Source organism: Lampetra fluviatilis, chromosome 1, assembly GCF_964198595.1.
Source record: "Lampetra fluviatilis chromosome 1, kcLamFluv1.1, whole genome shotgun sequence".
Classification (NCBI taxonomy): domain Eukaryota; kingdom Metazoa; phylum Chordata; class Hyperoartia; order Petromyzontiformes; family Petromyzontidae; genus Lampetra; species Lampetra fluviatilis.
This window is the reverse complement of record NC_136275.1, coordinates 9,103,253-9,126,887: the sequence shown is the minus strand read 5'-3', so window position 1 is coordinate 9,126,887 and position 23,635 is coordinate 9,103,253. Positions and strand designations below refer to the sequence as shown.

The following is a 23,635-nucleotide window of genomic DNA, read 5'->3' as shown; positions in this document are numbered from 1 at the left end:
GTACGTGCACCGTATGGGTCGCTAGCGCTTGGACCGTCGCACAAGCTGTGCGCAATTTAGTAGGGTTAGACAAAAATGAAATACGGCGACCCGATGGCAGCTCGATACAACCCTGATCCACAAGAATTTTAATGGGCATCTTAGCCAAAAAATCTGTACCCAACAGACATGGAACCGCTAGGGAAGAAGAGACCAAAACAGGTCCCGATAATTTAATATCCCCTATGCAAATGCTCGCCCGAATCTGGCCGACAATGCCCAATGAGCCCCCATTCGCCGCGTAACATGGCACATCTACCGGGAGCAGAGGCCGACATTGGACGGGGAGAATGTTGTAAATAAGGTGAGAGATAATAGTTGTTGACGCGCCCGTGTCCACCAGCACCCTGACTTCGATACCGTTTATAAAACCCGTAACCACAGACGCCCCGGCCGACGCGGCCACCATCCTGTGGCCCAACTCGGACCATTCAATTTCTCCCGGCACGCGTACGAACCCCCCTTTCCGAACCGAACCCCCGGCCCCCATGCGCACCTCCTCAGCCGCGAAGCGGCGGCCTACGTGTGACGTGTATGCGGACCGAGCATGTGTAGTGCCGCGACTTGCCGGGGGTAGTTGGGACGACTTGGGGCCTTGGTCGTCGTCCAGTCGAGGTCCTGCGGCATGCTGACGTGGAGCGCGGCACCCGGACGCCATGTGGCCGTGAAGGCCGCAGTTGTAGCACGTGACGAGGAACGTCGCAGGTCTCGGTTGCTCCAGCTTGTGGGTCGATCGCAGAGGCGAACGACCCCCCGACCTCCAATCCCCCGGTCGCGCTGTAGCGAATGCCTCCTCCCGTGGGCGGCTGACTTTAGGTTCGGTGTCCACCGGGGCAGGAGCTGAGACCGCGGCAGAAGCGCAGACGACCGGCTGTTTTCGTTTTAGGACCTCATGCGCCTGGATGCTAGTTGCAACTCGCAACGAACAAATGTCCACCTCATCCGCCGTGTTGATGGGGACCCCCAGGTCCTGAGCCAGCGTCAGCAGCTGTTCCAATACCATGGCGTCCTGCCCCTCCTCGTCCATGCGAGGGAAGGTGGCGTCCGCAAGAGCCAGCAGCGCTGTGCGGTATGCGAGCGCTGTCTCCGTGTCCCCCTTCCGTCGCCCGTAGAATTGGTGGCGGCAGGCAGAGGGAGGACCATACACCTTGGCCATGAGGCCCAGCGCGTTCTTGAGTGTGGAGCGGGCCGATCTCGGGGCGGACCTGAAGGCCGCGAGCACGTTGTCGTCCAGCATCGCAGGCAGTGCCCGTAGCGCCGTAGCGTCGGACCACCCCGACATTTCCTGATGGGCGAGGAATCTCCGCTGGAAGGCGCCCCAGTCACCCCCTTCGGCTTTGAAGGCCGTCAGCGCGGGAAGTCGCTGCTGAAAAACCATGTCGTCCTCCGACAGGTGATTTTCCCACGCCACGCCGTCGGTAACAGTCCCAATGGCGGCCCCTATCATGAGCGGTTGATGGCCGCCCGCAGCGCACGCTGATGACGTGAGCGGCAGAGAGTGGAGGTCCCCGGTCACGTGTTGCTCGCGATTCCCGCCAAAAGACGACCGCTCGGTAAAAATGGCGCCATTTTCAAAGTCCTTGGCGCGCAGCACATTTTGGCGGGAATCTCCCACGCGACCCCTCTCGACGTCCGTCGACGTCCTCCCTCCTCCTGACGCGGTGATCTTCGCCAGGATGGACGCCGCGGCAAGTAGCAGTTCCACCAGACGAGAGTGTGCGTCGCGGAGTCCGGTGTCGGACCCCAGCGGATCGTCGGGCGCCCGTGAAGGGTCCTGCGGCGTCGGCATCTCCTCCTCCTCTCCTCCCGATGCTCGCTGTCCCGAATCGTCGTGGTCGTCCTCCCGGTCACGCTCGTGAGTCCGATGAGTCTTCCTTGTATCCATGACTTGAAGACAGGTTCACTTCTGACGCCAGTTGTAATATCTTCAATAATGGCGGGAGACGAGTTGACGGGACAGCACTCTTTATTCACAACGGTTGCACACGTAACAGTCCCAACCGAGATAATACCTATGTCACACGTGCCTGACTCGGCCACGTACTCCGTCTTCCCCGTGGGGTACGCGCACCTATCTCTGCCTCGACTCAGGCTCTCCGGCTACGCTCTCCCCACGTGGAGCTATCAGACCCCTACGCGCACTCGGCTCGGGCCGCACTCAGTCTCTCCCGTAGGGTACGCGTGCCTATCTCTGCCTGGACTCAGGCTCTCCGGCTACGCTCTCCCCACGGGGAGCTATCAGACCCCTCTTGTCAGACTACGGGTCTCGACCACTGGGCTACACAGCCCGAGCCCTTACAAGGGCGTCAGACCGTGAATCCCAAGGCCTCGCCTCTGAGCCTCTCAGAACCCCGGCCCTTACAAGGGCAGCGGGGCTAGGGGTCCCAGGGCCTATCTCTTCCTCCGTCTTCTGTCTTCACCGGTTACCAACTCCCCGAGTGCCCGCGCGCATCGCCTTACATAGCCCTCCCCTCCCGAGGGGGCGGAGCCTATGCGGACCGCGATGCGAGCACCCACTCGATGTAACCAATCACCACGCGCTGCCTCACGATCCCTCCTGCCAGCGCGTATCACCACTACATATACACTCCGAACAGCGAATTGAAACGGAGTCAAGAGTGTTCAGTCATGGGGATTGTATGACAATACATCACCTTGCTGGTTACTTTATAATCTACTTTGTTTATCGATTGAAATCAGCTGTGTTTTAACAGGAAGTTTACAATCCCACATGCGCACTCATAGTTAACGCTCAGTAGACGTTATGTTACATGGAAATCAATCGATGTGCTGCAACTCAATTGAGGTTGCGTTTAATTTCATGGTCACAGTGGGATATTTATAAACGACTAGCTGTACTACCCCGGCTTTGCCCGGGACTTGGATTCACCACACCCGGCCGCCTTTGTCTTCCCAGTGGCGATGTTCACACCACAACAGTTACTCGTTTGAGGCTGAGTCGACCTAGGAGAGGCCCAGGACCGGTTCAAATAATCGTCACTGGTGGTAGCCGTGAGCGGGAATCGAACTCGGGTCGCCGGGTTCGTAGCGCAGCGCGCTAACCACTACACTACAATGCGTTACGCTTCCACGTGCGCGGGTCACGTGACAGATGTGACGTCACAGCTCACTTGCCGTGCAAAAAATCTATGCATTATCGAGCCCCCCCCCCCCCCAAAAAAAAAGTGTATTTTCATAAATTTTGCATGGTGCACAGTCTGGAAAGTATCCACATGGCAAATTTCAACTTTGTTGCATGTCGGGAAGTACTCTAAACATTTTTGAACAGACACACATTCACAACTTTGCCTTTTATATATATGGAGATTGACAGATGCCACATATTGACACAAGGTGGCGCTTGTGATTCGAACACTAAATCGTATGATTTTTAAGTATTTTCTTTCTTTGAGGATTGTGAGAGCCACGGTAAAATTAAACTCCGAGGTGGTGCCTGCAAGTGGTAAGTTCAATATATTTGTAAAAGTAGGTTACTGGTATAATTATAGTTTCCCCACTATGCTTCGCGTTTCTCTAGCCACTCAGCTTCTAAAATAAAAACAACTCACGAAGGACTTTACCAAATGTTCTCAAGAATGATCCTCTTGAAAATTAGTCATGATATCCTTCGAGTTATATCACTGGCAATGAAATGAATGACAAACCGCGTCGAGAGAACGTTGGCCGTGGGGGATCTCAATCTGCTCAGTCTCGTCGCTAGAGGGCGCACAATGTGAAGATTGAAGGGACAATTTGATGACAAGGTGCGCACCTGCAGTGATGGTGGCACCGATTTGAACAAAGACTTTGCATAGCTGCCAACCCGTACGGTTTACCCCGTATACTTGAACAGGGAAATTCAGTTTTCAGGCCCATACGGCGTACAGCCGTTTCAATACGGGCAAAACATTTTTTTGCGTCGATTTGTGTTTCTTGTGATGGGAGATTTATAAGGGCATGGGGTTTACCAATGAGGTCTGAATTGGTCTGTAATTTAGGGCACTGATAAGGGGTTGACAGCTGTGGCTTGTACTCTAGAAACGGAGGGTTTTCTGGAATTGCAAGGAAGAAAACTCTGAACGCACGGTCACAGTTTTCTGGAACTCTGTTCTTCGTTAGCACCCCGCGGAAGGGGGTGGAGCAGGAACGCCTCCGATAGGTGACGCAGATAACAAAAAAAAGACGAATCTGCGAAGTGAACCCTTTACTTTGTACTACCATCTATTACCCACCTTGCAGTCCCACACCTACGACACCTGGAATTTGCACCGGTGGTCACCCATACAAGCAATCACCAGGAGGGCAGGGGTTTCCAGACTAATTCAGATATCACTTACGGTGCTTTTTCTGGATGATTTTTGCTGTTTTTTCCTGGATTTTTCTGTTTGCGCATAGTCACTTTAAGATGTTTTCTTGCTCATGTTTTTGTTTGTTGCGGTTGCACCCGATTCAAGAGCCGAATGGCTCACAGGGCTATACCAAATAAATGAAAACTGAGATGAGGATTATAATCAGAATCATGTGCCAATGAGCTTTTCATAATGCATGAGTACATCGCGTACGCAGCATTGTATAGAATTTATGTACTAATCGGAGATGCAGCCTGTTTGTCGATTCACTGGTCAGTTCAGGGGTTTTTTTTAAGTTGGAACGACGGGAGTACAAATACAACAAAATTTGATTTCGCTGCACTGCGTTCGAGTGCCACAATGCCGATAACACCTGGTTTGTGTGCACGATGGTCGCCCATTCAGGCTCTAACCTGCTTATCTTCCCAGTGTGTTATGGATAGAGCGCATTCCCGGACGATCTGGGGCAAAATTACATAATTAATTCTCTCTGGCCGCAATGTGTTGGAAATAAGTTGTGCTGTCCCGTGAAGGTTGTTGGATGCTGAAACGAAGCAAAGTGTTCCTTCAATCAACTGGAAAGTAATTTTGGACGAATCGTGCTGCGTCTGACCACCTATGGTGGGAAAAAGCTGATCTGAGCGAACGGAATGCGCTGAGCTCTCACTGAGCTCATTTGTATAATAATCTGTGGAATTGTGGATATACACTAGTTCACAAGTTTGAGATAATCTGTTAAGAATTATGAAAAGCCAGCATGTAGCTAACGATTAATGTAAAATAAAAAGTTACAACACAACTCTAGTATTGTGATGCAGCATCAATACAACCGTAATTAATCATGAATTTTAAATGAATTTGATGATTTCCTGTGGTCAATGCTAACAATTGAGTGGCAGTTCAAGGAGGGAAACACGTCCGACTGTGTGGCCGCCATGGAGATGGAGCAATTAAATCAGCTCGTGTGTGGATTGGATTGTCATATCAGAGAACTGTGAGAGATGACAGTGGCTCTAAGAGGCCTTCATCAAGGCAGTGAATAGAGATCATAGGTGACTATGATCAAATACATTCATGATACATTAGCACAATAACTTTGATCATTCCTGTTAAATTTCTTTCGAACGATTAACATTCGTGAGCTGCCAAATATAACACCACACACACCTAAATAAATCTATATTGAACACTCATTTCTTTCTAACTGCGTTTTGTGTTTAGTTGTCTTTGCCGCGCACCTCCAATAAGCACGGTTGGCTACGTACGGTGCAAAAGAAGTTAAACATGGTGCAAGGCTGGAATTAAGAACAGGATAGGAAAAACATTCAAAACATTTCTTGATTAATAATAATTTCCATCTCCTCTCTGAATGAGCGGTGCGTAGAATCAGCAACGTTTTAAGATGGTGCACACGCCAAAAACAAATCTATCTCAAAATAAGCCTCCGTTTGAAGAAGGGAACGCGCTGTGCGTGATCTCCGTAGAGCATGTCATGTTTTGTACGTGTTCATTGTCATGGTGATGACGCTGCATGCGTCTCGTTTTCTGTGCACCATCTGCTGGTTGAATTCATCAATGCACAAGATACAGTGGTGATGGCAGACAGCTGACATGTGTGCGACCTTTATATTAAACCCGCGAAACAGCCAATTGAGGTTTATATAATTCTCCTTTTGAATTAATTCCATATTTGCCATGAGTCATGTTTATATTCATTTGGTTGAAAATTGACTGATCCTTCGAAGAAAACGTCTCAAGGACGTGCATTTGTATTTCCCGTGTGCGGAGTTGTTCTCTGGGTTAATAAGGCATCATCAGTATTCTTGTCAGGCTATCTGAAGATAGAGATGTTTCTTTTTTGACGTGATCTCTCAACACGGTAGCATATGCTGTACACGATTCTCACAACACGAGAAGCGCTGGAAATAAGCAGTTATGTTCTACTCATGAATTATATCCTCATGTCACGGCATGAGAATATCGCATGAATGAAATATGAAAACAAACATTGTAAACTGTGCATTTACTTTACACTGTACATGATTAAGCATGTACGTGCATAATGCCGATCTCGGTGCTGCCGTGGTGTATCGGTTTACCACAATCGACTTTCATCAGATGTGAGTTGCCGTATAACGAGTTACCGTATAACGAGGAACGAGTTGCCTCGTTATACGGCAACTCGATATAAATTAGGTAACGAATTCGAAATGCATAATGAATTTCGCTTTACGGACAACCGTTCAGGAACGTATCTGTTCCGTATATCGAGGGGTGCCCTATTTCACACTGGTCAATGCTGGTTGGTGAAGGGGCGGGGTGGGGGTGGAGTTTAAACGCGGGAGCATCGAAGTACAATCCAATTATGTTGTTGCACTGCCCTCTGACGCACACAACGTAGCCCCACGACCTATAACGCATTAATATACAGTAGCACATCATTGTCATCATCCGCATGTGAGGCTGGCGGTGCTCACCCTGATCCAGTGCTGAAAATTCCACATTCCAATGATGGAGCCAGCCCACCCACAGAACCACAGCTTCTTCAATACAGTAGCACAGTATATCACGCACACAAGATATGAATGCAGTAAATAGTAGTCATATAATGTGTAAATACAGAAAGAGGAACACGTGTGTAAGAGGACACACGTAGCGTTTGAGACGTAATTCACACCTTTAATACACGTGGGTGAGCTTGGGCATGACAGGTCGCCGCTAGAAGGGGTGATGTCCGATGGTCAGGAATAATGAGGCAATGGCAGTCAAGAGTGGAAGGTGTCCGTGATAACAGCCACCGTGGGGAGATGGAGCAATGAAATCAGCTCATAAGTGGGTCCTGTGGATTTGTTGCATCGCGGAACTGTGGATTGATCATTGGCTGATGATTATCGGGGCTTAGTTTCTTTCTCGATATTTTCCAAAACGCTGCTAAGACGAGCTTGGAGTAGGGATTATCGACGTAAGGCACTGCCACTAGAGTACAAGGGACAACTATTCATGTTAACTCGCCTTTTGCCCGTCCAAGGACGAGTGTATTGCAGTAAATCTGAAAGTTGGAAGCAAAAAGCAGACCAGGACGTGATATATTCATTGCATAAATTTGTGTGCAATTTGTAAGGGCACGGTGACACGGAGCTATTTCATGTAAAGGTTATAATCCCTTGTTCATCACGACGTCCTTTTTACTTCGATGTCTCAACAGCGTTACGGAGACCGCGTGACGTGAGGGTTCTGCCTTTGTAGTGAGGGTTGTGAGTTGACGCCGAGGAGGGGGGAGGAGGCGCCTCGCCCCCCCCCCCCATGTGGAGTGACGTCAACCCGCTAATTATTATGAATGGGGTGGGGGGTGTCCATTTGGAGGACATCACCTGCTCATGAATATTAATGAGGGGGGCTGTTCGATGTGGAGTGACGTCACCTGCTCATGATTATTAATGAGGGGGGCTGGTTGACGTGAGTGACGTCACGAGCGTTGCACACAGACATTCTTGGTAATATAAATTTATTAATTTTGATGTTTTACCTACGTGACTTTACCGACAAAACCTAAGAATATGAATCCTTGCAGTCACGAAAGCTTCAAATCTAGAATTAATATTAATGGGGGTTGGTCACCCCGTGGTGCCCTTATAAAACTCAACGTTTAACCTACTGACGCCGGCTTGTGCCCGCCCTCACAGTCGGCCATATTTGCGGAATACACCACGCCCTGGCCGTTGACCCTGGCCATTGACCGAGCAACCCAACGTTCCTACCAGCTCCCTCCACAGGAATGTGTTTATGACAATACACTCCAACACAAAGGGGTAGCTGCCCCTTCCACCAGGTAACCTGGGGAGGTCGTCCCTCTGGGCTAACGAGGCCCTAACACAACTGGGGGAGGCTGTCAAGCCTGAACCCCAACTCAAGTCCGGGTCTTGTCTTCGTGGCTTCTTCTTTAGGAGGACGTCTTCATGTCTTCAGATGAACAACGGGGCTTCCTCCGCCCATAGGCACGCATCCCTTCTCGAACATTCCAGAGGCATCTGGAACCAGTCCCAGGGTCCCCCAGCCCCCTCTTTGGGGGCCCCACCCCCGGTACCTCCGGCTATTCGCCCTCTGGGTTCATCCGGAGTGCCATGGCCCCCTGTCACCCCTGCGCCGCTCCAGGCGCTCTCGCCCCCTAGCCTTTAGGGGCTGGCACTGCACACGGAGTGCAATGTCGGACAACTGCCGTGCTGTGTGGGTGGTGTGAGCAGCGTGTCCGCTGCTTCACACACAGGCCGGTCTTAGGTGTCATGCAGTGGCATCCCGCGATGCCACTACACATACATCAGAATTTGATATTTGGAGCAATAAATGTAAAAAAAAATCGATGTTCTTGCCTATTTTTAAATCCTTTAAATTAAGTTTGCTTGCTTGCTTGTGTCGTAAGTATTTAGGAGGCTTTGACGACGGGGTCGGAGGCACACTTATTTATTAATACCAACTCGTGTACAGTAACGGGTACACACAACACTTGAAGGGGTATCGTCCCCTTCACTCGTCTAACCTACGCCCGAGTCCTCCACTACGGAGCTAGGGGAGGCTACCTATCCCAGCCCTGGTCAAGCTGGGATCCCGGCACCCTGAGTCTCCAGACCGGCTCTTATAAGAACGTCAGTCTGGGCTCTCGGGGCCACGCCACCGGCTTGCCCTGGTCGGTCCTGACAAGGACAGCGAGCCAGGGGAGCTCCGGGGCCTATTCTAGATGGTCTTCAATCTTCGCTGGTTAAAGCTAACACTCGACCTCGAGCCCTCCGGCTCACCACCTTTTATAGCACTCGGCCCCCGGGAGGGGCCCGTGGGGGATGCAGGTGCGGACGTCGGTGTGAGCACCTCCTCTGTGTACGGCCCTAGCCACGCCCCTTGTGTTTGTTACCCATCCGTGCCCATACATTTCCACAATTACACCTCTACACTTGCGTGCTTGCTTACTTACGACCATGCAAATCTTTCGGTCGTTTTTTAACCCACTTCCCGTGATCCAATCGAGCTGACATTTTGCACACAGACTTGTTGTGCGTGACAATTAATTTGCGTGAAAAGTTTTTTCCAAAATTTTACACTGTTTAGGGAATTTTTTTTAAATATTTAATTACCAATTGCTTAATACTGGCAGACAATCATCTGACCCATAGGTGGCAGCCACCTCAAGCCAGAGGACGAGAGGACTCTAGCCGCCACGCATATAAAGGATTTAGAGTGAAAAACTTTGTTTTTACGGGTTAATTTTTAAATCCTTTATATTAAGTTCGCTTGCTTGCTTGCTTGCGTGCTTGCTTGCTTGCGTGCTTGCTTGCTTACGACCGTGCAAATCTTTCGGTCGTTTTTTAACCCACTTCCCGTGATCCAATCGAGCTGACATTTTCCACACAGACTCGTTGTGCGAGACAATTAATGTTCGTGAAAAAAAATTCCCAAAATTTTACACTGTTTAGGGAAATTTTTTTAAATATTTAATTACCAATTGCTTAATACTGGCAGACAATCATCTGACCCATAGGTGGCAGCCATCTCAAGCCAGAGGACGAGAAGACTCTAGCCGCCACGCATATAAAGGATTTATAGTGAAAAACTTTTTTTTACGGGTTTACTTGTTACGGGTTTACTTGTTAAATCCTTTATATTAAGTTTGCTTGCTTGCTTGCTTAGGACCGTGCAAATCTTTCGGTCGTGTTTTAACCCACTTCCCATGATCCAATCGAGCTGACATTTTTCACACAGACTCGTTGTGCGAGACAATTAATGTTCGTGAAAATAAATTCCCAAAATTTTACACTGTTTCGGGAAAACAAATTAAATATTTAATTACCAATTGCTTAATACTGGCAGACAATCATCTGACCCATAGGTGGCAGCCATCTCAAGCCAGAGGACGAGAAAACTCTAGCCGCCACGCATATAAAGAATTTATAGTGAAAAACTTTGTTTTTACGGGTTTACTTGTTAAATCCTTTATATTAAGTTCGCTTGCTTGCTTGCTTAGGACCGTGCAAATCTTTCGGTCGTTTTTTAACCCACTTCCCGTGATCCAATCGAGCTGATATTTTCCACACAGACTCGTTGTGCGTGACAATTAATGTTCGTGAATTTTTTTTCCATAAATTTTACACTTTTTAGGACAAAAATATTATATTTAATTACCAATTGCTTAATGCTGCCATGCAATCATCTGACCCATAGGTGGCAGCCATCTCAAGCCAGAGGACGAGAGGACTCTAGCCGCCACGCATATAAAGGATTTATAGTGAAAAACTTTGTTTTTCACGGGTTATACTTGTTATTGTGTGAGCTGATTAATTGCACGCTTCGTTGGCGCCGATCGATGCTCATCTGTGTATGGCTCAGGATAATAGCGTCAGGAGTAGGTGCGGCGCATCGATGCTGTGATGACACCTCCTTCGTATTCGTCAATCGGCCATGGAGTCGCAAAATGTTGTGGGTGACCACAGTCGCCGCACACTGCCGGAGAATTGTAACAAACACATTCCTGCGGAGGGAGCTGGTAGGAACGTTGGGTTGCTCGGTCAATGGCCAGGGTCAACGGCGGCGTGGTGTATTCCGCAAATATGGCCGACTGTGAGGGCGGGCACAAGCCGGCGTCAGTAGGTTAAACGTTGAGTTTTATAAGGGCACCACGGGGTGACTAGCCCCTCCCCACCCAGCCCCACCCCTCCCACCCCCCACCCAGCCCCACCCTCCCCACCCAGCCCCACCCCTCCCACCCCCCACCCAGCCCCACCCCTCCCACCCCCCACCCAGCCCCACCCCTCCCACCCCCCACCCAGCCCCACCCTCCCCACCTAGCCCCACCCTCCCCACCCAGCCCCTCCCCACCCTCCCCACCCAGCCCCACCCTTCCCACCCTCTTCTCCCCACCCAGCCCTTCCCTGGACGACGGACACAATATTCCCCTGTGGGCTTGTGTAACCAGGAGGTTCCTACCAGTAAAAACATGTTTTACTTCACCATTATCATGATCACCGTCGCCAGGTATTCGTACATTTTACCGATGCTGCCATTGTTTGAGTTGCTTCTCATGCATTTCGCCGAAGATCCTAAGCCTGCAAAGTTATGGCTGCAAAGTTTGGTCGTACATGTTATATATATCGTTTATTGTCAAATTTAAATCACAGTTCCTATGATTACTGTTGTTACATTGTTTCTATAGCGTTATTTTGGTGATTTCGTAAACATATGGGTAATCTAAATTATTATGGGAACCTCATTTGCCAGTAAAAATATGATAATTGGTTTTTTACCCTTCTATCTGGCAACAAAACTGACAGTTTTGTTGCCAGATAGAAGGGTAAAAAACCAATTATCATAATCTAAATTATATTATGGTTATTGTTTGACTTGCGTCACACTGGGATTTTTGCAAAAAACTGCGTTTTTTTTCTGGAAGATTTGCTGGTTTATCCGGGATGTTTCTGTTGCGCGTCGTCGCTTTAAGATGTTCCCCGTTCATATTTTGTTTGTTGCGGTTGCACCCGGACTTAAGAGCCGCATGACTCACAGGGCTATACCAAATAAATTAAACTTGAAGCCGGCCAGGAGCAATCCTTTGCGTCACCTCCCAATGGTCTTGGACGGGGGCAACCAGCAGCTGACCGCGTGCTCCTCCCGTCGTGTTGTCACGACGGCACAGTCGCAAGTGGAACTATAAATACTGTGTGCATGCATGTACACATTTCTCATTTTCCACTCCCATACCTGTCAACCCATACGGTTTACTCCTATTCTTGCACAGCGAAATTGAGCTTTCAGGTCCAAACGGCGTATAGCCGTTTCAATACGGGCAAAATGTATTTGTCTATTTGTTTGTGTTTCTCCCTTGTGATGGGACTTTGCAGGATGAACGCTGATATTTATAAGGGGCAGGGCGTGACCAAGAATTGGTCCATAATAAGGGGTTGATAGTGATGCGCACTCGTGGAGTCGTCGAGATGTATGGCCATTTTAAATAAAGAACGATCGAGAGAGGAACTTCCACCACCCCCCACCACCACCCCCTACCACCCACCCCCACCCTCCATCACCGCCCACCACCCCCCACCACCACCACCCCCCACCATCCCCCCCCACCACCACCCCCCCCACCACGCCCCCCACCACCACCCCCCACCACCCCCCTACCATCACCCCCTACCACCACCCACCACCCCCCTCACCCCCTACCACCCCCTACCACCCTCCACCACCGCCCACCACCCCCCCCCACCTACCCCCACCACCCCCACCACCACCACCCACCAACCCCACCCTCCACCACCGCCCACCACCCCCCATCACCACCACCCCCTACCACCACCCCCCACCACCCCCCACCACCCCTCACCATCACCCCCCCCACCACCTCCACCACCCACCACCACCCCCCATCACCCCACCACCACCCTCACCACCACCCACCACCCTCCACCACCACCACTCTCCACACCCACCACCCCCACCACCCCCTACCACCACCCCCCATCACTCCCCCCCCCCCACCACAACCCCCAAACCACCCCCAACGCCCCCACCACCACCCCCCCCCACCACCACCCCCCCCCCCCCCACCACCACCACCACTACCACCCCCCACCACCCCCACCACCAACACCCCCAACCCCCCCCACCACCCCCCACCACCCCCCACCACCACCCCCCACCACCACCACCACCCCCCACCACCACCACCCCCCACCACCACCCCAACCCCCCACCACCACCACTCCAACCCCCCACCACCACCACCCACCACCACCCCCCACCACCACCCCCCACCACTACCACCACCCCCCACCACCACCCCCAACCACCACCCCCAACCCCCCCACCACCACCCCCCACCACCCCCCACCACCACCCCCAACCACCACCCCCCACCACCAACCCCCACCACCCCCCACCCCCCACCACACCTCCTCTCTATGACGTCGGCAGCAGCCCGGCCCAGGGGTTTCCCTGCGAAGCTCCTCCCCCTTCCCCCTCCTCCTCCTCCTATTCGCTAAGCCTGTGGCGCCGCGTGTTGCAGTCGTCTTTGTGTGTGCGCGTCTGCCTGTGGTACACACACTTACACACACACATACGCGCGTTTACTACTACGACTACTCTGTGTGTGTGGCTTGCGTGAGTGAGTATGGGTGGTAGGTAGGTCGTCACGGCCCTTCAGTGTGTCTACAATTGTGTGCGGTGTTGTTATACTTAGTGCTGTAGTAACGCGGGCTGCCGGTACAAGCTATGAGCAGCGATTCGGAGCAACGTGGAGCCCTCATGGAGCCGCTCTTGTCTCGCACGGTACAGTCGAGCAGATGAATGTACAACACAATACGTGCACAATGTATACACACACACACGAGATACACACACACACGATACACACGGTGTACACTCGCATATCGCACGAGGTACAATACACACGGGCTACATGCAACACACAACATGTATGTCCATATGTCACCAACCTATTTGCACACACATACGTCCTACAACACAACACACGCGTAAATATACCACTAACACACACACACCACACATACAACACACACACTCACCACACATACAACACACACACATACAACACACACACCCCACACATACAACACACATACTCCACACATTCAACACACACACGGATCACACTGTAACACGCTGTTCTTTGTTTAGCTCCATCTAACCTATAATTATAATCATCCTCGCTGCGGATAACATAAACACAATAGATACGCCGGACAATGGCCCCCCTCTACATGCATCTTGCCCTTGCACGTAAAATATAATGGTATTGTAATTGTGCAGTATGTACATGTAACATCATCCATGGGTCTCTACCACTATTGGGGTATTGCTGTCCTAACTATCTAGTACTCACCACGTGTTACTCTGGCTAAGGGTAAAGCAACCACAGTTGTATGCCACAAATACCGCTTGTGATCACCATCATCCCATTGTCTGTCTCCACTGCTGGATGAAAGCATCCCCACGCCGTCCCCACGGTTCAAGCTGCTGCCGCACCAGTCAAGTGTCACACGCAGGGATGTATCGATCACAATTGGCACGAGTAATTGTTGTGTTGTTCACACAGTGGGTGACGTACTATATATTAGTCTCGTGAACACAACAGTTTGAAGCACGTATAATAATACCGTGGGAAATGTTAAATGAACCACTCGCAATATGTAATGATCTGCTTTCAAAACGTAATCACATTTACCTTGTGGCTATGGAACATTGACCACACTGGGTGATATTACTGCACTGTGCTGTACACTACCCACATTTTCCATGGGAGATGTAACAATATAGTACATCACCTTCCTTGCAAGGTGCTGTACTATATTGGCACATGTTAAACACGCCGTGTTTAACATGTGCCGTGTTTAACATGTGCCACACAATGGATATTAGTATTACTACTCACATTCTCAGTGTGGCCTACATACTGTATATGTCATGGGCCCTCCTTTGTCAGTACCAAAATATGGGAATAGGTCCCCCCCTTTTTTCAGGCAACAAAACAGGTGTTGAGATGTTAAAACCCCAAAGTGAAACCTTTGACGAGGAATCGTGTCTGCATTAACCACAATGCTTGTGGTCAGAATACAATATAAAAAAAACTCTGATAAATTTCGATTTAAAGCTTTCGTGACTGCAAGGATTCATATACTTGGATCTTTCGGTAAAGTCACGCAGAATGGAAATAATAAAACAATAAAAATAAAACATTCGAATATATCCTAATACTCTGATAATAAATGCATTGTCCTTGAAACTGGTTGGTCCACACCAGAGACAGCTTTCTTTTGATGCCCCGTCTCAAACGGTGTTAGACCAGAGGATGCCAAAAAGGGATAAACCTATTATACTATATATAGTTAATGTTACACAACATTGTCCGCGTTTGACTGTACCTTCGTGTATGGTCTATGCATGACTATCACATTGCCCCATTATGCATGGTTTACATCCAGTGTTAATAAAGTTATGACTTTCTTTACGAATGTTGCACTGCCCATGGTGATCGTGGTCCCACGTGTGGTTAATGTTACTTGGTAAGTACTCTGTCTACCCATGGGCAAATTAGACCTGAAAGTGAGTATTGAAATGATTGTGGTCATTGTTACATCGCCCATGGTAAATGTGGTTAATCTCATTGGTGACATCACCCATGGTAATTGTGGTTAGTGATTTTATAGAAGATCATAAGGAGCAGAGGGCAGGGCCTCAAAATCCATTGTTGCATTGTACCTCTATGCTCTCCACGTCTGACCAGCATGGTGACATGTGGTCAATCAACTGTACGATTCACACCTTTGTCACAAAGCCCTCATCCAGCAGTAGATTGGCAAAAGGACTGTGATGTACATGGTACGGTGTAACTCAGTGTGTGCCATATTCCAGTACGAATAGTGAGTGTAGTCTTCTGTTATACTTATACTGTAATGATGCATATTGATGTGCCCCAGGGTTGATGTGGCTCTCAGTGTGGTGAACATTATATTATCCATGGTGAGTATGGCTCCCAGAGGGTTAATTTGTCATGCTACTATTGACGGTATGTTCCCATGGTGCGCATTGCTGGCAGTGTGGTTAACTTTAATATGTAAGTGTGGATCGCTGCTTGGTTAAGTTTACGTGAGCAATGCTAAGTGTGGGTTACAGTATGGCTCGTGTTGTATAGTCCTTATTAGCTTTAAAGGGAAAAATATATATAAGAGGTGACGTTTTAGGCAATGACCCTTCCTCATAGCACACGTCGAATGGCTCAGTGTGATGAATGATACATTAGCAAACACCAGTGGTGAGTATTACACTTGAGTGAAATACAAATTAACATCATAGCCCATGGTGAGTGTGCATCCCCATGCTGTGTGATTAAACACGAATGTCATGATCACGTGGTGGGTTTGGGGGCCCTCCTGGTGGTTACTGAAACCCAGCATTAGCGTTACATATTCCCATTGTGTGGCACACCACTCTTGGGGAATTTACATTCTAATGCTCAACTTTGCCCAGTGAGTGTGGCTCCCTGTTGGTCTGTTAACGTTACAATCAGTCATTCAGCTCTCCTGAACCTCATTGAAATGAAACTTATAAAACCACCCTAAAATGGGAGCTCATATTTTGGGCAGTGGAGAAGTGTGAGATCTTGGCCTCTTTATTCTGAAGGTTCGTCGGGGTTGGGCTGTTGTAGGGTTAGGGACATCCTTTGTGTTCGTTTGTTTTTTATCATGAAATGTTAACTGGTTCTCCGATGATGTCTTATGACTGGAATCGTAGACCCAACCAACATTGCTTCTTGTCACAGGTATTGTATTTTCTTGTGCCCTCTCTTGACTTTGCTGTGTGTGTGTCATAAATCATTGTACGTGCACTTACTTTATTCGTGTCAACGGATTGTATACGTGCATATGTATTGTACGCAATCGATTGTTTGTGACAATTCTTTGTGACGTTTCTTTGACACGTGAGACCTGTACAACGTACCGTACACTATACATTGCATGTATATATAATACTATTATATTGTATAAATATACTGCGGTGTTTCCCACTGTTGCATATACTCTACAATATACGATAAAGTTCTACTATAGAGTACATGCATTACTGGTATGCACATGTTACAGCCCTTTGTCAATTCACTGATGGATGAGCATCGTCCCATGCTGTGTGAGTCAAAGGGGGTTATTTTACCATTCACCACACTGATCAGTGTGGATTGGTGAAGGCCGGGAGAATATTTGTGGATGCATAGGAGTCCAGTATTTTTCTGCACTTCTACGTAGTCCCACGGCCTATAACATCCTGCTGTGCATTGTGGTTGTCCATCCAAGCACTGATCAGCTTCTGAGATCGGATGCATGCTCTGTAATGTGGTCATAGGCAGCACTGTTATATTGTCCTCCAGTGTGTGTGTGGCAGATGTCAATGTACCACAATACTTGAATAATGTTGCTTTCTATAAGCGCTATTAATAACCAAATGACGCAGTCAGACATCGTAGTGAGTGCATGTGTTGCACAGCCCATAGAAAATTAAGAATCCGTGACTACAGGATGCTGTTGTACCGCTCTCAAGCCTGCTGAGTAAATATTACAACACCTGTACCTGCAGCTCTGCTTTCTGTCACGTCATCATTGCCAGGATATGTGTACAAAAATATATCCTGTATATCAAATACTTTCTTGTGGCATTTCAAATATTGCAATAAAAATCGCCATTGTTGCCTTAAGCTGTATTTTAAGAAAGTAATCCCATCATGCCCTGTTGCTGACATCTTAGTTTGCCAATGTATAACTACGATTTTTTTACAGCGATGCTGTGCACTCTATTCTGTAAGCTGATTTCATTTAAAATACATGTATTTGAATGGAACAGCAGATTAGTGGTATATTATGAAACATTTTGGATGTAATCTCAGCCCCCTTAATACATGTAATCAAAGAGGGTTTGAAGGCAGGATAATGTCAGTACATAAACCTCGTCCTGTTGTTTATTAAAACCACAGTACCCTTCAAAGGCGCATATAGTTCACTAGCCTTTTTTGCCCGTCCAAGGACGGGTGTATATTGCAGTAAATCTGAAATATTCTTAGCAAAATTGCTCAACTCATGATTATTAATGAGGGGGAGGTTGCCCCATGTGCAGTGACGTCACTCGCTAATGGTTATTGGGGAGGGGTGCGGCATGTGGAGTGACGTCACCCCCTAGTGGTTATTGTAAAGGGGTGCGGCATGTGAAGTGACGTCACCCGCTCATGATTATTAATGAGGGGAGGGGTGCAACATGTGGAGTGCACGACTTTCTTGTGCATTAGTGTAAATTTCCACGCGGGCATGAATATGAATGGGGGGGGGGGGCTCTTTTGCAGTGACATCACGCACGGATGTAGCACTGTTACTGTCACTTTCTGTAAAGAAACGTCATATTTGAAGCGACTTTGCGTAATATATTATTTAATTCAGCTCGACCTTCCTCTGCGTTTGTGTAAAAAATCCACCCACTTCTGAATATTAAACATATAGCATTCAGTAACTGTCTTAAGTATTGATACATATTCTGCCGGTATGAATTAACTTGGCATAAAAAAAGCAGATTGGAGTGGGTTTGGAAAGTATTGTTCCAATGTGCACATAAGAACGTGTTTAATAAGTGCATAGTATCTGTTATGACATGGATGAAAAAACGTGGACATTGACAAAGAAAATGTAACTAAAGCTGAAAAGTTCGACAAGACGTATGCTTGGAATTACAGACATAATTGGTGAACACGATGATTAGATAACATATACAAGTTAGAGACATCCTATTTACTGTTTAAAAAAAGTTGGCTTCCACAGAACATGTTACTCGAAGCAATGGTTGCCTGTGGTCGAATATGGAAGCCAAAGCAGTGAGCATGCCCACCAAGGTGCCCACCAGTAAGATGGAGGGATGAAATCGGTGTGCCCGCTTACTATTTTCATTGATATATCAAACTAACGTGAGGGATTGATACGGACTGGAGATGCCTTGATTGAGCTGTGGATTGATCAAGTTTTATGATCATGATGAAAATCAAAAACACAATTCATCAAGAAATGTCACTCCCATTGACTATAATGCGAGATAACCGATTCCATTAAACCATTTAATCACTTAAACTTATTGATTTGTTGCCTCGAATTTCCATTGCATTTCCTGCTCAAATAGCCATAATTGCCAGGTGCTTTGAGTATCCGTAGCAAAGGGAGAGTTCTTTGTTCTATAAAGAAACATCTGAATCGGACTGCATAATTGTGGAATCAATGAATGTGAAAAAAGGAAAAAATACTTTAAGCTTTGCTTCAAAATGAGTACTAGCTGATGTGTGTTTATTCAGGTCATTGCTGGTCAACTGAAGATTATTTCCTTTGCCGCAATAACGTTTCACATGTATATTAATGTTGAGTATTACGAGTACAGTAGTAAATATGCTAAATATTAGGAGTGCAATAGTTGTTTTTAATTACACTTTTTCCAAGTATATTGCTAACCATAAAATATTACATTTTATTAAAAAAAACACTATTTGCTCAATACCGAGGCTCTGAGTTAATATAACTGTCGCACGTCATTTACGCATTCAGCATATGCTGCTCACATAGCTGCCATGGAAAGGTCAATATGAAAATGCAAACGCACCTTTTCCTCGTGAAAGACCATGCACCTTGAACAGGTTGCATTTATTAACACAATACTTTTGGATGGTACAGGAAATGTGTCCACTAAATAATATAAATAATAGTGCTGGAGTAATGGGTGCTGTGGCCCTTGGCCTCAAAGGGGCATGAACAAAAATAGGAACAGAATGGTTAAATTGGGGGGTAATTGGTAAATGCTATCAGGTGGGCTTCTTGCAGCAGCATAACTCTGGGAATGTGCCCTATATGTTATTAGGTTAATGGAGCTTCGAGTGTGAGACCTCTGCCGTTTGAAGCCAAAAAGGTGTTGGGTTATGCTTGTAATTTATTTAGTGGCGTTGATAAAGGACCGACCACCAAGGCACACTTCTGCCCTCTATCTGTTGACTTGAGCATTTGACACTAAATCCTGACAAAGACAATGAGAAAAACTAATGTACAGTACGTGTATTTATATTTTATACAGAACTCCTCGTATCCGCCACCCTATTATATAATTATCTGAAGTGAAGCGAGCACGCCCACAGCTCCTGAAATGCCACTCTACTCATCTGTGATTTTTCAAGTATAAAATGGAGTCACGTGCCAAATGGCTCCTAATTTCCACCGTTTATCCATGGGTATTGACGAGCCCCTTTCTCGGCAGGAACTGCGCATAATTCCTCCTATTTGTAATTATTCCGCGAGTAAGTGAAGTCCCGTGGCAAATTCATCCTTTTACAATTTTTATATTGTCCTTGGTTATCCACAATTTTTTTTACTCGTGGATAAGAGAAGTAAATTTGTGGGTAACTGTGGATAGGAGCAGTTCTTTACTTTGTTTTTGTAATATATCAAGTTTAATGATGCACAAATCAATCATACCTCATTGAGTGGTACTGTGCTTAAAGTCCTTAACCTGCATTACAGTTAACGTTTCAGTAGTAGACTTGGTGAGAAGTCATCAATACCCACACTTAGATATTTCCCCCACCATCGGAATGTGCAATTTCCAATCTAAATGAGCAAAAACGAAAATTTATTTGGCAAAGGAGATACTATGACTTCACTTTTACTGAGTATTGTTTTAAAATGAAGATCTTTCATCTACAGCACTTTAAAATAGCATTTAATTGGACGTTACTTGACTTTAATCGTAATTAATCTATAAAATGTCCTGTCTTACAGATTTCATAACTTATCTGTTCACAAAGCCTGGAAACTGAAAAAGAATATATTGAAATTATTGCTTAAGCCCAAGTTCTTGTAAATTCCTTGGATTTCATTGTTATAAAAGTAGGTTCACTCTGGTTCCTGACATGCACTATGTCAGATGTATGATTTGAGATTTTAAAACATTAAATTACATCTATAAATCACATTACATCATCAACAAAGCGTTTCCTGCAAGCCAAAATATACCTGGCGAAACTGCATTATACAAACATATATGAGAGTTGAATGCGAACGGCCCCTATTATTAAATAGTACAGTTTGCATACAAATAAATAGCAAATACATACACAAATACACCGTATGGGTTTCATAAAAAAGAGGAGGTTCCAATGGTTGGAGCAGGTTTAGAGGATGGAGTGGGGTAAGTTATTGAGACGGGTATTGGCGACCAAGGTTGAGGACCTAAAATTAGATGGCGGAGGCGTGATGACTGTTAGGGCAGACTTTGAAAGTTGGGTGACAACTGAAACTGCAACGGTTGCAGGATTTGGCATTACGAATAAATTGATGGCAAGGTGTGTTTACATCAAATATATTGTGTGACTATCAACACTGTAAACCCCTGTTATTAATGGATATGCTCTTTTATATTACCTGCTTTGACTCATCATTCAGAAACACGAACATTGCCAACGAGAATATTAACAACAAAAGCTGAGAAGTATGCAAAGAGTTATGGAGAGGTGCACGTTTGGAATTGCGTCGAGAGACGGAGGATCTCTTGGATCAGGGTACATATGCAAGTTCGAGATATCATATTGATTGTTAACAAAAGTAAGTGGAATTTGGCAAGAGTTGTCGTGAAGGGATGATGTCCAGCTGCTGATAGAAACATTGCCAGCCACAGGAGAGAACTTCCGAGAGGACATGCACCGTAGAAATGTAGTGATGAATTCAGCCCTTGTGCAAGGTACTGGATGGATTTTCGCATGGTGAAACCACGAAAGGTATTTATGGCTTTGGGAGGCCATCAGCATTGGATTACATCATGGCTGGTGATAATGGGCAATGTAATAAAAATGCATCGTATAATCTATAAGTTTAAATATCTATAAAGGCACATTCTTATTTAAACAATAAAAATGCAAATACAAAGCACTTGATAAGTATTGCTAAATATTCATTACATATAATGTCTTAATCACGAAGATACTTTTCTTGGAAATTATGTTAATGTACTAGTTGTCCAGAGTTTAAGACTTGCATATTTAATTTGGATGACTGACAATGCAGTGTCTTTCGCATAGCGGCTCAATATCAAGTATGTGCTTGGGAATTACATAATGTAGCTTGGCAACCTCACGCTGCTGCCCTGTGTGAAGATATGCGGAAATCTGATAGCAGTAGCAGCCTTGTGTACAGTCTTTGCAGATGCATCCCATGAAAGAGGAAATAACCATGTGCTCCCTAACATGTCAACTTCTGATAACTTTTTACATGAAATTTGGAACATGTTGAAAAGGTTCCTTTTCTCAGGATTCTTTGGTACTCTGAAATGTGTTGGTTATAATACCAATTTAAATAAAGATTTTAGTGTAAGACTGTAAGGTAAAATAACGATTGTTTCTTTATTTGCAATATGCAGCCATTGTCGAGAACAAAAAATCGAATTTCTCTTCTTCTGTATGAATGCTATTCATTAACGAATGAATCCCTTGGGATGAAATGAAAATCATTCAATCTTAAAAGTATCATTCTTTGCCATAGACTTTGGGAATTATAGAATCCCAACTACATCAATGTGAAAATGAGCCGCAAGGCATCCTTTCATTTTTTTTATCAACCAAGTCTATTTGTACATGAGCCCCATCTTGGTACAGCCCCAGCATACACAAATGATTTGAAGCGTAGATTATGCTGTAGAACTAAAAATAGCAAAGGCCTGTATATCAGCCGTGCTTATGGGGTGTTGAAGCATTGCTTTCTGATTAATTTGCTTCGTATGCTGCATTCTGCACAAGGACTTTGACTGGGGCATACTTGCGTCATTATATACCTTCGTATGCTGCATCAACATATTACGGATGCGTATGGAGCGGGCAGTTGTTTACAGAACTTCCCCCTCTAGGATTCGGTGTTCAGCTACCTTGCACATTGGCTTGGGCCAGTGAGTGGTGTGGATACGTGTGCTTTCTGTGTTGGAGCAGGGAGGATGAAACCATCCAATCCGGCTTGTCCACAAGCAGCCCACTGGATGCGGCAAGGTCATTCCTGTGCCGGTCACATCGTCGCTCGTGTGTGTGTGTGCGCGTCTTTGAGAGAAGGAGAAGACGTGCACCATACAGTGCATTTCTCGAATTTCCCAGCGCAACAAAGCTAAGCCGTGATGGAGGCAGGACGGCAATCTTGTGTAAGTGATTCTGAAATTATGTAAAAACATTTAAGAGCTCTTTTTTCCCCTGTACGATCCATCCATGCGTGTTTACCTTGCTTAAAATTGGGCTATATTGTGCCGTGTTATGCACCACCACTAATTGGTTTTAATCATTTGTAATATGAATATTGTACTGCAATATATGTTAAATGTATAGTGGATGCTGTCTTGTTTAATGTGATCCATTCATTATAGTAAGCGATTCATACATTACGGGATGCTGCTGGAGACATCTCTTTAGCAATGTCATGCGTGTGTGTTGCTGTAATGTGCGAGGTGTCTACTACACAAAGACTCGGTGAATACCATGTCCCGTACATTGTGTAGTGATAGACAACTCAACGTGCTGCACCCGTTGTTAATGTCTGTGTTTTGGGGTAGGTGGGTCAATAAATATTTGAATTTTAAATTGTGCTTCGTTTATTATTCAGCTCACCGTGCATTTGCAGTGTGTCTTGGTGTGGAGTAAAAAAAACACATTG

At 46.5% G+C, this 23,635-nt stretch overlaps 1 protein-coding gene across 3 annotated transcripts in view; it reads left to right on the top strand.

Annotated features, from left to right (window-relative positions):
- Positions 1–13,421: 13,421 nt before the first annotated feature.
- The window catches only part of LOC144931520 (sodium-driven chloride bicarbonate exchanger-like), a 70,227-nt gene continuing 60,013 nt past the window's right edge, over positions 13,422–23,635 (top strand). For all 3 annotated transcript variants that reach the window (XM_078855462.1, XM_078855469.1, XM_078855479.1), the window contains exon 1: positions 13,422–13,697. In XM_078855462.1, the coding sequence (XP_078711588.1) occupies positions 13,641–13,697 (57 nt within the window). In that variant the 5' untranslated portion in view covers positions 13,422–13,640. The remainder of the gene's footprint in view (positions 13,698–23,635) is intronic.